We start from the raw sequence: 13,289 nt of genomic DNA, 5'->3' as shown, positions 1-13,289 counted from the left end.
GGAACCGAAAAGTTTGGTGAAACACTACCAATATTTTTTTTTTGACAAAGAAATGGTTAAATCTGGATCTATTAAAAACACAGAAATCCCAGAGATAAACTCTTTCCTAAGCATTTAAATGAACCGAAAGTAATAATTCATATCCGTGTGGCTAGTGGGGTTCGAACCAAAGTTCACCATATTGGGTTTATTTCTTCAAGCGCCACTAAACTACCACCAATGGTTAAAAATGTTAAGATTATCAAAATGTTAAGATTATCAAGCGCCACTGGTCTTTTTGTTTTAATAGAAATGTTAAGATTATCACTACCATTTATTTGTTTTTGATAAAATTACAGGGATAACAAGAAACAGAAACTTGAAAAGCAACTATACTAATTAAGACCATCTCCAATGTATTTCCCTATTTCTATCTCTAAAATAGAGGATCTCTAAAATAGAGATGTGTTTCTCTCCAATGTATTTCTTTATTTTTACCTCTAAAAAAGAATATTCTCAAAAGATTCTATTTTTATTTTACAACAAGTACCTTTTATTTTTGAAAGTTGCAAATCAACCTTATTCAATTTTAATTTTATAAGATTTTCATACAATTTTAACTTTGTTTAAACAAAAGTTTCACTAAAAAGATTGTTAGGTAAATAAAAAGTGTCATTTTATGTTTATAAAAACTGTATTTTCTTATAAAAATAATTGTTTTTATATAATTATAAAAGTTTAAAAATTAAAAGAATGTTTTAAAATAAAAAAAAATATGCATCTATAATAGAGGTGGATATAGCAATGAATTGGAGCACTTTTTACTCTATTATAGCATTTGGAGGTAAATATAGCAATGAGTTGGAGATGCTCTAAACAACAACTCAAACTGAACCAAAGAGAGAAAAATACAACCAGCTAAGAGTCCATACGAAGGACCCATCAGAGTCGACACAAGTTGCTTGCAGCAAAAGTTTGAACCGTAGTGATTGTGAGATCTTGAACCCGATGTACCCTACAAACAGGTCTTTAAGATAGGTATATATATCCAACCTCACTAATAACCTCTTAATCCGATTCCTATCTGCATAGACCGTTATACCAGAGACCAAACACACTTACTAGCCAAACACTACCCATTTTAGCCTCTCTTTGTTTTTGATACGAATATGTCATGTCGAACATATATATGATACATTTTTTTTTGAAACTAATATATATGATACATTAACAACAAAGAAAAGTAAATCAACTTCTTATTAGGTCTTCCCTCCTTAATGTTGGTTATTTATAGTTTTGAAATCAATTAATTCTTACGAGTGTGTTCGCCACACCTGAAATACTGTATATATTCATTTCAGAAAATCTGGTTATGCAGTCACTAATCCGGTAAAAGTTTAATGATAAATTTGCTAGTTATTAATTTGGTGAAATAAAAAACTCATATTGACACGCGATTCAAATTTATTGGTTGAACCGGTTGGAGTATAAATAAACATTATCATGTTTATTATATAATATGTGAGTAAAGTATGTTATATCATATAACTTATATGTGGTTTTTATATCATATAACCATAGACATTCTAACAAATCTTGGTTTTATTTGGTTATAATCTCATTTGAACACAGTTTTATTTGGCATCAAGCAAAAATGTCCACCAAAAAAATAAAACCTAATCGAATACACCCAAATTTATCCAACCCGTCCATTTGACAACTCTAGTTATATGTGATTTTTATATTTTGATTAAGAGTTTTTTTATTAAGACTTTATTATGTTATTTGAAGAAATGAGTATAGTGGTGATAAAATTAACCAAGATTTAGTTGATTTATTGATGTGATTATTAGTTTATTTTCATCATGATTTGTTATTGTTTTAGTACTAGTTTGTTGGTTTAATGTTAATTTAGAATATTTAATCACTTAATGACTATTACTAAATGTCATAGATGAAATATAACATATGCATCATATGTTTCATAATAAGTGTTATTCTAATAATTTTTTCTTGTTTCACAAAAAATATCACTTTAAAATTTCAATGCAAATCATAATTATTTTCAGCTGAAAATTAATTATAAACTACACTGATTTTATAAATAATTTTATTTATCTCAAATACTATTTGTTAAATAGGTGTAATTAATAATAAATTAAATATATTTTAATAATTTTCTTAATATACGTGGAAAATGTCAAAATAATTTTTTTTTATGAGAAGAAAAGAGTATAAAGTTCATTAACCTATTAGCTCGCAGTGAACGCACAACAGATTCATTGATCCGAAAAATTGATTTGTCCAGATCGGATTTAAATTAATGTTATTCTACCATTTGAAATGGAGAATATAGATTAATACGTGAATGCATCCAATTGGCTCTCATAGTCGACTGTCGACAGAGACAAATTGGGAAGTAAACTAAGGCCACGTCTTGGATTTTCCACTATCATACAACCATGGTCGGTCCATTTCATTTAATGCCCTACCTTGTTCTTCTAATAAACATATTTCTAACAAACATATTTCATTTGGGTTTTTATTTTTTTTTACTTAAAAAATATAGTCCCTCTATTTTTAAATAGTTTAGGCTAAAATCACTAATATTAAAAAAAAATTGAAAAGAATATTTAATTAATAATTTTAAACAATTATAAAAAGTTGACATTATTTGATCGGTTACAATATACCAATCAATGTAAAAGTTACTTAAATATATAGAAGCAAAAGAATTTCCATAAAACTATTTATAATAAGAAAAAGGAAAGAGTACCAAATTAACATCCAAATAAATAGCTACGAGATGAGTTTCGCAAAGCTAAAAGTACATCTGATATAAAAAGACTTATTAACCTGCTCATTTTTTTTAAAAAAAGACTTATTAACCTTAATTATTACTACGAGGATCAAAACATACTTTATGAGTGACTCTTTGTCATATTGCAAAATAAACTCATCAAGAATATTTTTTGGAAATTTTATGATTTCATCACCCTTGTGGATGCAAATATGCAATGCAAAAGAATCAACCACAAACATCATTTAAGCACCGAATATTCTTCTAACATTTTGTCAAAAAATATAATTCTTCTAACATCGACAAATAGGCTATTCTATAACATCTATTTAATAGATAATTGAAGTGTCTCTACAAGAGGCTGCGTATACACTAGTTAACTACTTTCTTTGTTATAAAGAGAAAAACAAAATTATGGTCTTGACATTGTTTTTTCGAACAGAGACAGACAAAACAAAACAAAATTAACTAACTCTAAGTGGAAAATATATATCTCTTTTGTTTACTTGGTATATTATATACTTCATACAGTTTCAGTTTCATCACATACATATATTCACTTCTGAGTAGTAGTAGTAGATCTTTGCCAAATGAGCTCAAGCTCTCGAGCAAAGTCCTTTTGTCGGCCGACGACAATGGTGATGTGGTCTTTGTCGGGAATGACGTTTACGGTAGAACGTGGCACTTTGGTCTTGACGCTGTAGCTACACTCCACAGGAATTACCTCATCCTTGCCACCGTGAAAGATGGTGACATCACAGTCCATGTGATCACGGACATGGTCAAGATACGACTCGACCTTGCCTCCTGATCCGAAGATGATGTTGTGTAATGTGTGCCACGACCCGTTGTGTGTGTGACATAAAAATCCTTCTATCAAATACGTTCGCATCCTGCAAAAGGTAGTTTAATTTAGCTCATTCAAATTTATAGATCTTTACTGTTGATGTATGTTTGACTGTAGTATGTAAAACTATTTAAGTTTATCATAGATTATAATGATGCAGAATTCATCTTGATAGAGAATTTTAAATAGCCTATACCAAACAAATTCGAATTTCATCTGAATTTTGTTATACTTATAGACCCAAACTAGATCTGGATTTTACATATTTAAATTCTTTTTAACTTATGAATACCTTTTGTATCTCATTTTATATGGTACAGATCATACAGTTTATAGTATAAAACTCCAAAATTAATGGAAGTTAATGGGGCCAAATAATGGAGGAGACATGGTCGATATAAGTTGCTTTCTGTGTTAAAGACATTTTTCTTCTTTTTCTAATACAATAAAGCTATTAGGTTTCACTCTCGCATTTCCTAATATGGTATCACGTATTTTTATGTAAAACTACTAAAGTGAACCAGTCGACATCTTATTATTAGAAATTTTGTATAACAATTCCGAAACGTCAATTTCAAGATATTGAATAAGAGTAGGAAACGAGTGGTTGGTTCATTAAAACTTATAGACTTTAGACATTTCGGTGTTCCCCTAATCTCATGAACCGTGAACTTCGGGTCAAATCTTGCTTACTTAAATTCAACAAAGGAATTTGTGGATGTAAACCTACGATCGATCGTCTGATTTCTAAGGCCACGATTCTTTCTTCTTGCAAGTTTATTAGAATATATTAAAACGTAAATGTACAGAAATAATCTTATATATGTACCTGTTAAAGGTGAAGAGGCGAGTGAGAGAATCGACCAAGCGATGGCCTTTGCAGAGTACAAGGCAAACGGTGCGGCCAAGGTGCTCGTACCAGCTAATCAGCGATGCACCAAACTGCATCGGTGGCCAAACGTTCTTAGGAGCCACTTTCCTCATCACGTATTGCGCCGGATGTACTCCCTTTGGCACATTGTAATATGGCTGCCAATATTATATGACTTCATTTAGTTAACCAAAATATTCATATACAGTTAGTGTCATAACTAAGCTGAGAAAACAGAGTTTTTACTGAAAACGAAACAAAACTGTTCATTTTTGGTTTGGTTGATATAGTTTCTAAAACATTAAACCCCAACCACGAACAAAAAGGTGTGTATCATATACACTCCTATTACCAACGTTTTGTAAGGAAAAAAACATACAACACCAATTGAAATTAAGTTCATTTTCAATTTGGTTCCTACATTTCTTAAACCGGGAAAAAATCTAGACACCGAACTGAAATCACCCGTATAGTGATTTTGGGATGTTTCCCTTTCTATTTTCATGAAAACATTAAATTCTCCATCCAATATTTACTATAGACAACTAAAACATGAAGTATGTATTAAAAATATAATGCCACAAGTGAGAATGAACCGTACACTGATATAGAAAATGATATGACATTTTTAGTCATGATCCATTGATTTCTAAGAATAGGGAATTGTTAGAAGTAAATATGTATAACTGACTTACAGGAGCCAAGAGAGTGAGGGACTTGATAGCTCCAGGGTGTTTAACAGCGAGAGCAAGAGCCAAAACACAGCCTAAAGAGTGAGCCACTATGTGAAACTTTTTGAGTTTATACTGAGAGATCACCGATTTTTCAATCATCTCTAAATGTTCCCTTAATGTATACAACGAGTCGTTTGGCTTTGGACTTCTTCCATAACCCAAAAGATCGACTGCGATGAGCCTATAATTAGATTTAGTTGAATCAGAAAAGTTTGGGAAGAGAGTCTCTGTCCAAAAGGATGATGATGATAAGAAACCATGTATGAATACAACGTTGTCTCTTGCCTTCTTATTATCTGCACATATATATATTCCCCGAAATTATAAAGAAGCAGTTTCAAAAAAAAAAAATTATAAAGAAGCTTATAGTGTATGGGATGGTAAGGACAATAATATTTATTTATAACTCAAAAATGCAGAAACCTTTTCTTCATGAGTAATATGCTAAACCACGGTTTACGGTTAGTCAAAAAAATGCTTAACGACGATCAGTGTTATATTTCTTGTAAGTACTCAAGTTTTCGTAAAATACTCATATTAATTGATGTCTTTGTCAAAAATTTGTTTCCTTTTAAACAAAGATATGCTTTTCGAATTACAAATTACTTTATGTTTTCCCTAATTGACTTTACAATAAATAATTAGTTGCTTATTGTTGTCTTGAGAAACAACTAAGGGGCATTAAATAAAACATCATTTAGTATGAAATGAAAGGATTATGTTTTACTTTATATGTAAATGGTGACTTTATTGTCTTACGCTCATGTTACTATTTCTATAACAACGAACCAACTTTCATCTCACAAAAATTTAAGGTAACCAACCATCCAATTTTTCTGAATGCGTATAAATACGAATAATTGTATAAATTTGGATATAATGCATTTTGCTTTTACCTTTAGGTTGTTGAACTTTGACGAATAGAGAATCTTTGTTGGAAGGAGAAAGCCAAGAAGTGCAAAAGCTGCAATGACAGTCAGACCATCTTGGAGTTGTCGTAGATTTCTCAACCACCGTAGAATTCAAAGTCATTAATCTCTTTTTGTTACCACTAGAAATCTTCTTCTTAGACTCATAATTATGAGCACAAGATTCCACCACACTGCCTCTCATGATCAAGCCTTTGTAACTGAAGCATTTCACGGAACTCACGAGCTTAGAGAGCCTCACGAGAAGCGAAGGACCACGTGAGTAAAGTGTGTCTGAGATCTCGTCGAAATGGATCTTAGTTCTTGTCATAGACACAACTTTTGAGTACTCTCCTCGTTCGGAAACTATGATCTTCCTGGTCTTGGCTTGTGCCTCGGGCGGAGAAGAGCAGTAACAGGGTTTCCATTCGGATTCGAAGAAGAAATCTAACATCTTGTAAGTAAAACAAAGAAAGAAATCTAAAATGTCGAGGAAAAAGAAGACGAAGAAGCCTACGGTTTGGTTGAGCCACCGTGCAATGGCCATGATGTGGTGTGTGGTGGTGAAGAAATGGTTTTGATTTGAATTTTGTGGAGTTGTACGTGAGAGTGTTATATAAATTGATGGTGTTTGTGTGATAGAGTGGGTAGTTTATAGGAGAGACAGATATACGAATTTATTGTTCATTTAACATAATTTGCTGTCCGAAGTGATTAAATTGGGTGGAGGTTGCATCCTCTTTGGTGGGCAAGGCAAACCCTAAATTAACTGTTTTAAAGTTCATTATAATTGTTCATTAGTATTTTTATTACTTGGAATGTAATATATTAATTTATGGTTTGAGAGACTTTCGCAGCTCTGAAAATATCGAAGAAACTGTAACTAGCTACTACATATTTTTAAAACTGTGATTTATTTTATTTTATATCATAGTAATAGTCTAAAACCAAATGCTAAAATAAAATGCCATATAATGTTAATAATAATTATATTTTATTTTGTCTAGATTTCTAATAATTATGAAAAAATTCAATAAAACTATAATAACTTAATTTACTAATATCTTTGAAAATAGTTAATTATAAAACCAATATGAAATCTATTCAGGGTATTTCTGTATTAATATTTATTTTATTTTATAATATATACATATTACATATTTACTATTCTGAAAATCTATAAATATAGTTGCTAATGTTTCATTTTTGGTATAAGTTTTTTTATTTAATTTCTACATATTAAGAATTGATGTCTCCAGTTTTGATACACTGAAAATAAAAATATAACATATATATTTAATTTATAACTAAGGTAAGAATATTTAATTCATTATTAAAGTAGGTTATAAAAATTATACAATTAATTACTAATCTCATAATATTTTTAATATTTTATTTAAATTAAGAGAAGCATGCAAATTAAATATTTTCTCTTTTGCATTATTCATTTGTTAATGTGTATATATGTTGGTGTTAGTTTTTACAAGAACATACACAGATTTTTATAGTAATTCCTTAATAAACAGCCAAAATTAACAAAATAAATAGAAAATTTACTGAAAAGATATAAAAAAATAAAAAAAAATAGTAAGAAATGAATAAATAATTATTATAATTACTGAAACAATATTGAAAGGAAAATTGTTACTAATGAATAAAAAAAATATGAATACATTGCAATTTATATTTATTTACTTTTGCAAGTGATATTTTTTTGTTTATTTTTTTTTCTTAAGTCGTAGAAATGAATTACTGATTTCACATATAAATGCACTCTAAAACTGAATGATACATAGAGTTATGAAATAAGCAGTCGTTGTATGCTATGTATATTAATGCATTTCCAACTATATTTTATTTTAAATAGATGAAATTTATTATATAGGTGTTTTGTCCCAATCTATACCTACATAATATAGTTTCTTTATAATTAGGAAAAAAAAATATATTTTTTTTTACTTTTAAATATAGAGGCAAAGTAGCACTACTCTATATTTTCATATAACATATAAAAAATCTTATAAAATCATATTTAAAATAAAACTCATTTTTATAATAGAATATTTCTATTTTACAGAAAAAATTAGAAATGAGTTGGAAAGTCTTAACTATCATGGTAGATAAGTCACATGTGCAATTAATTAACCTCTCATCATCATTGTTTTTGAATATTAGTCAGTCCAACTGAAAGACAGTCTACCCGATAGTCTGATGTGCTATTATAGATTCATGATTCACTGATTCATAATATGGTGGAAGCTACTTGGTATTGTATGATGGTTTGACTAAAAATTTATTAATATTTCTATATTTGGAAGTCTGAGGTTAAAACCTTATAAAATACTAAATTATACAGATTATGAAAAAATAGTATACAAAAAATCTTTAGTTTGATGCAGTACGTATCATCGAACATAAATTTTATAGAAGGGTTTGGAATTGTGCAGTCATACATGAATTCTCATAAAAATGATAAAATTGTGTTGTTTATGTAATATACTCATTATTGTAATAGTATAATTAATCAGACGATAAAAATGATTGATTCATAATATTGATTACAAAACTTACACTAATGAATATAGTGTTAGTTTAGCCATATCTTAAGATTACTTTTGACATTTACAGTAAATTTATGAAATTCCAAAGAGTCAAGTACATATGCACTCAAAAGAAATTAATTTTTGTGTTAATTGACCAACAAATTAAGTAGTAGTCTACGTAGAAGAAACATGTGCTATCTTTTGAATAAGTCCTAGTGCTAGATACGTAAGCTAGAGGAATAGTTCAAAAGTCCCAACTACATATCACCAAAACTGTATACATCTCTGTCCATTGGAGAAGATTCGAAAAAGTTAAGAAAATGGAGATCACATATCACAAGGCTTTCGACTTCACTCTTTTTTTTTTATAACTTTCACCTTTTTCGTCTCTGGCTACACTACAAAAAAATCGTTCATTCTTAGCAGGAGAAAACCGCTATCATATGCATGCGATAGCGTATTATGAACTGCTATGTCTGCCCCAGCTATAATAGGTCCCCCCTATAATAGCGGTTTTTCAAACGCTATTATAATGATGTTATACGATAGCAGTGTTTTTGGGTGCTATTATATTTTCGACAATTATAATAGCAGTGCTTCCTCCTGCTATATTTCTGTTTTCAATAGCATACCGCTAAGGCTATAATTGTTTCTCATATTGCAGTATACTACATCGTTCAATAGCATAACTCGAAGGCTATAATTGTTTCTCATATTTCATTATGCTACAGCGGTTTTACCGATGCTGTTAGTTAATTAGCAGTTTCTCATAGCTTTTAAGATTTGTTATTATACCACAACCTGCTCGATTTATATTGAACAACCCATATTCATACAATGAAACACACAAACAGAAACATTCATTAAAAAAGAGGTACCATACTACAAGTCTCAATCCGACACATTACTAGTACAACAAATTCATAAGTGCATCACTTAGTCTTATCCAACCAGAAAGAGAAGTACATTAGACCTGATAGTTAACAGAAGATCACTTTCTCCTTTGGCCATGCAATGCAGGTGCCAAGTGCATCTCCCATACTCTCAATCTCATCAGATGGCCGCCAAACCTCTGCCTTATTCACCTTCACCACATCAATCCAGACCTTAACTCCATTAGGTCCCAAGGGAACAAAGTGAACTGTTATGTCCGGGTTGTCTGAAGCCCAACGTCCTTCTGCAACCACTTGCCTCTTTCCTGTAATGGACATTAGCTTGCATTTCTGGTTCTCTTTGGGAGCTTCATTTTGAATCTGGCGCTACAATGTTTGCAAGACAAACCAATATATATATATATCTCAGTGAATATAAGAAGAACAAACAGCTACTTAATTAATACCATTTACAAATGTACATGTGATCTTCGAAGGGGAGAAGGTGTTTGAGCTTTATTAAAGTTGGATTTTGGAGATTTATTGCTTGATTTAGAACCTAGTGATGCAGAACACGTAGCAGCTTACTCAACATAGGGGTCAACCACAGACGTATTCTGAATGACAGCGAGGTGGGCAATTCTCTTCTCTGTTTCAGACAGATTAACTGAAGTGGCTGCCGATATTGGTCGTCCCTCTAGGATTGACTGGCTCTCATAATCAGTATTCCTATCTAGTTTTTCCTCTACACTTGTTGTCTTCTTAAGAAACTCACTACAAAACCGCATGCACTCTTCTGCTAGGTATGACTCAGCAATACATCCTTCTGGCCTCGCGGTATTTCTAACATATTCTTTCAGTACTTTCATGTACCTACAGACATTAAAAAAAACTTTTAGTAATGCACTTTCAGAAACAAGACACTTAGATATGATATTGACTAGAAGTTACCTCTCGAATGGATACATCCACCGGAAGTGGACTGGACCACAAAGTCTTGCTTCCCTTCCTAGATGAACTGTCAGATGAACCATTATGTCAAAGAAACTTGGAGGAAAGAATCTCTCAAACATGCAGAGAGTTTCTACAATTTCAGCTTCCATTACTGAAATCTGCTCAACATCAATTACACGCTGACATAAGCGGTTGAAGAATGCACACATGCGTAGTATTGCTAATCTAGGGCCTTTTGGCAATAAACCTCTGATGGCAACCGGGAGTAATTGCTGCATCAGAACATGATAGTCGTGTGATTTGAGTCTTGATACCTTGCAATCTTCTAATGAAACGCCCCTTGATATATTTGAGCAATATCCATCAGGTCCTTTGAAATAAAAAAGACGCTTACAGAAGACTTTCTTTTCAGACTTTGACAACGACCAAGGTGCTGCTGGCAGGTACGTTCTTTTTCCTTTGATGCTGGGGTGAAGATCCTTCCTAATTCCAAGATGTTCCAGATCTTTACGAGTATTGAGTCCATCTTTTGATTTCCCGCAGTGCAGTAATGTGGAGACAATGCTATTTCCAACATTTCGCTCTATATGCATAACGTCCAAGTTATGCCTTACGGGCAGGTCCTATTAAAATCATAAACACACAAAAAAGGTCAGAGAAAGCTTTCTTTATATATATTGAAAAGGCTGAATGTAAACTGTTAAAATATAACACATACCTCCCAATATGGCAGTTCAAAAAATATTGATCTTTTCTTCCATCTAGATAACTCCTCAACATCAACTTTATCTTCTTCATCTGCCTCTGATTCACTGGAAACGTCTTCCACAGTTTTTTCTTCATCAACAATGGCGGTCCTTTTCCTCTTCATCCCATATTCTTTTCCATTCCCAAAATTGTTGACATAGTTTTTCAGATTATTGGATATGTCATGACCCGACAGTATCCTAGACTTTCTTCCATGTTCAGCTTTTCCATCAAACCAAGTCTTCTTTATCCGATACCTATGCGTTGGTGGAAGACCTTTTCTATGGGACATGTAAACATGTTTCCTACAGAACTTCATCCACATACTATCTGTGTCCTTCCCGCATACAGGGCAGCCCATTTTCCCCTTCACTTTGCAACCAGCTAGATTTCCATAGGCTGGGAAATCATTAATCGTCCACATAAGCATTGCCTTGAGAGTAAAAACAGATTTACTCACCACATCATATGTCGACTCTCCTAAGCTCCACAACTTGTTTAGATCCTCTATTAGAGGCTCTAAGTAGACATCAATGATGTTACCAGGCTGCTATGGACCAGGAATGAGCAAGGTGAGCATGATATTCTCCTTCTTCATACACAGATTTGGAGGCAGGTTATAGTTTACTAACAACACAGGCCAACAACTGTACTTACTGTTCTGCATGCTGAAAGGATTAAATCCATCAGTAGATAATCCCAGTCGAATATTCCTCTCCTCAGCAGCAAATAAAGGATATTTGTCATCCATTTGTTTCCATGTCACTGAATCTACAGGGTGTCTGAGTTTCCCATCGGTGCTACGGTTACTAGCATGCCACCTTAAGTTTTTCGCCATTTCCTCAGACCTAAACATCCTCTGCAGCCTCGGAATGATTGGAAAGTACCTTAATACTTTCTGCGCGACCCCTTTCTTCACCTCACCAGTCTTCTTGTTTATCTTCCACCTTGAAGCCTTGCATTTGGGACAATTATCAAGCTTCTTCAACTTTCTTCTGAAGAGACAGCAATCGTTGCCACAGGCATGAATTTTTTCATAACCAATACCGAACGTCTTCAAGAATTTCTTCACATCGTACATTGATGAATGAAGCACGTTCTCCTCAGGTAACATCTTCGGCAATGTCTCAAGTAGATCATTGAAGCTCTTATCAGACCAGCCATTCTGAGTCTTCAATCTAAACAATGACACGATGGCAGAGAGCTTGCTATGGTTTGCATAGTTTGGATATAATGGTGTTTCGGCGTCTACTATCTTTGCCAAGAACTCATCTTCTTTCCTGTCTTCTACCTCTTCCATCTCGCAGAAATCAGAACAACCATACTTAGTCTCAGCAGCTCTGTATAACCCAACAATCTCTTCGTTTAACTGATTTCCTTTCATCCCTACTTCAGCCTCCACTGAGCTCAACTCTCCGTGATGATACCAGTCCTTACGCCGCTTGTAATCCTCATCCATTCCACGCCTCACAAGATGATCAACTACATCAATGCCTGAATGACGATCAACGTTGCGACAGTCTTTACAAGGGCAAATGATCAACTGACTATCTCCTCTAACGGCAGAAACAGCTCTGACAAAGTCCCATGCACCCTTTTCATAAGCAGGATCAAGTCTGCAGTTAAAAAAAATCATTAAACTCTCCAATCTCAAGAGACACTTTACATATATACATATGGAAATTTCATACCTGGACAAATTAACCCACGCTTTCTCCAGCATTGTATGATCTAACCTTTCTTAAAATCGTTACACACACAAGAAGAGTCACAGATAACACAAATCCGAAATACTAGTCAAACCAGCATAAAAATTTATATCAGTCAAACATAAATCAGAAAGTACACGAAACAAACATATATCAGACACAAGCAGACCACACAAATCAAAAATATATAGCTCAATCTACACCAAACTAATATAATAACTAGTTACAACAACAAAAGGAACGAAGGAAATAACCTTTCTTGTGGTACGGAGAGAAGTGGTGCTTGAATGCTATTAACTCGACCCCCGGACAAGAGAAGCTGGAA

The 13,289-nt window shown here is 32.6% G+C and overlaps 2 protein-coding genes across 2 annotated transcripts; both read right to left on the bottom strand.

Moving 5' to 3' along the window:
* Positions 1-3,093: 3,093 nt before the first annotated feature.
* LOC108849275 (probable lysophospholipase BODYGUARD 2) lies at positions 3,094-6,774 on the bottom strand. The gene is made up of 4 exons (XM_018622825.2): positions 6,128-6,774; positions 5,193-5,527; positions 4,456-4,655; positions 3,094-3,672 (listed from the first exon to the last, which is right to left on the bottom strand). Exons 1-4 carry the CDS (start codon positions 6,684-6,686, stop codon positions 3,336-3,338), a joined length of 1,431 nt encoding a protein of 476 aa, XP_018478327.1. The 5' UTR covers positions 6,687-6,774; the 3' UTR covers positions 3,094-3,335.
* Positions 6,775-10,138: 3,364 nt separating this feature from the next.
* On the bottom strand, positions 10,139-12,978 carry LOC108850727 (uncharacterized). The gene is made up of 5 exons (XM_018624205.2): positions 12,947-12,978; positions 11,884-12,871; positions 11,227-11,802; positions 10,506-11,131; positions 10,139-10,427 (listed from the first exon to the last, which is right to left on the bottom strand). The coding sequence occupies exons 1-5, from the start codon at positions 12,976-12,978 to the stop codon at positions 10,139-10,141; spliced, it is 2,511 nt and encodes an 836-aa protein (XP_018479707.2).
* Positions 12,979-13,289: the final 311 nt, after the last annotated feature.

The sequence above is a fragment of the Raphanus sativus genome, chromosome 4 (genome assembly GCF_000801105.2).
Source record: "Raphanus sativus cultivar WK10039 chromosome 4, ASM80110v3, whole genome shotgun sequence".
In the NCBI taxonomy this organism is placed as follows: Eukaryota; Viridiplantae; Streptophyta; class Magnoliopsida; order Brassicales; family Brassicaceae; genus Raphanus; species Raphanus sativus.
Note: the sequence above shows the minus strand (reverse complement) of the source record. Positions and strands in the feature narration are given on the sequence as shown.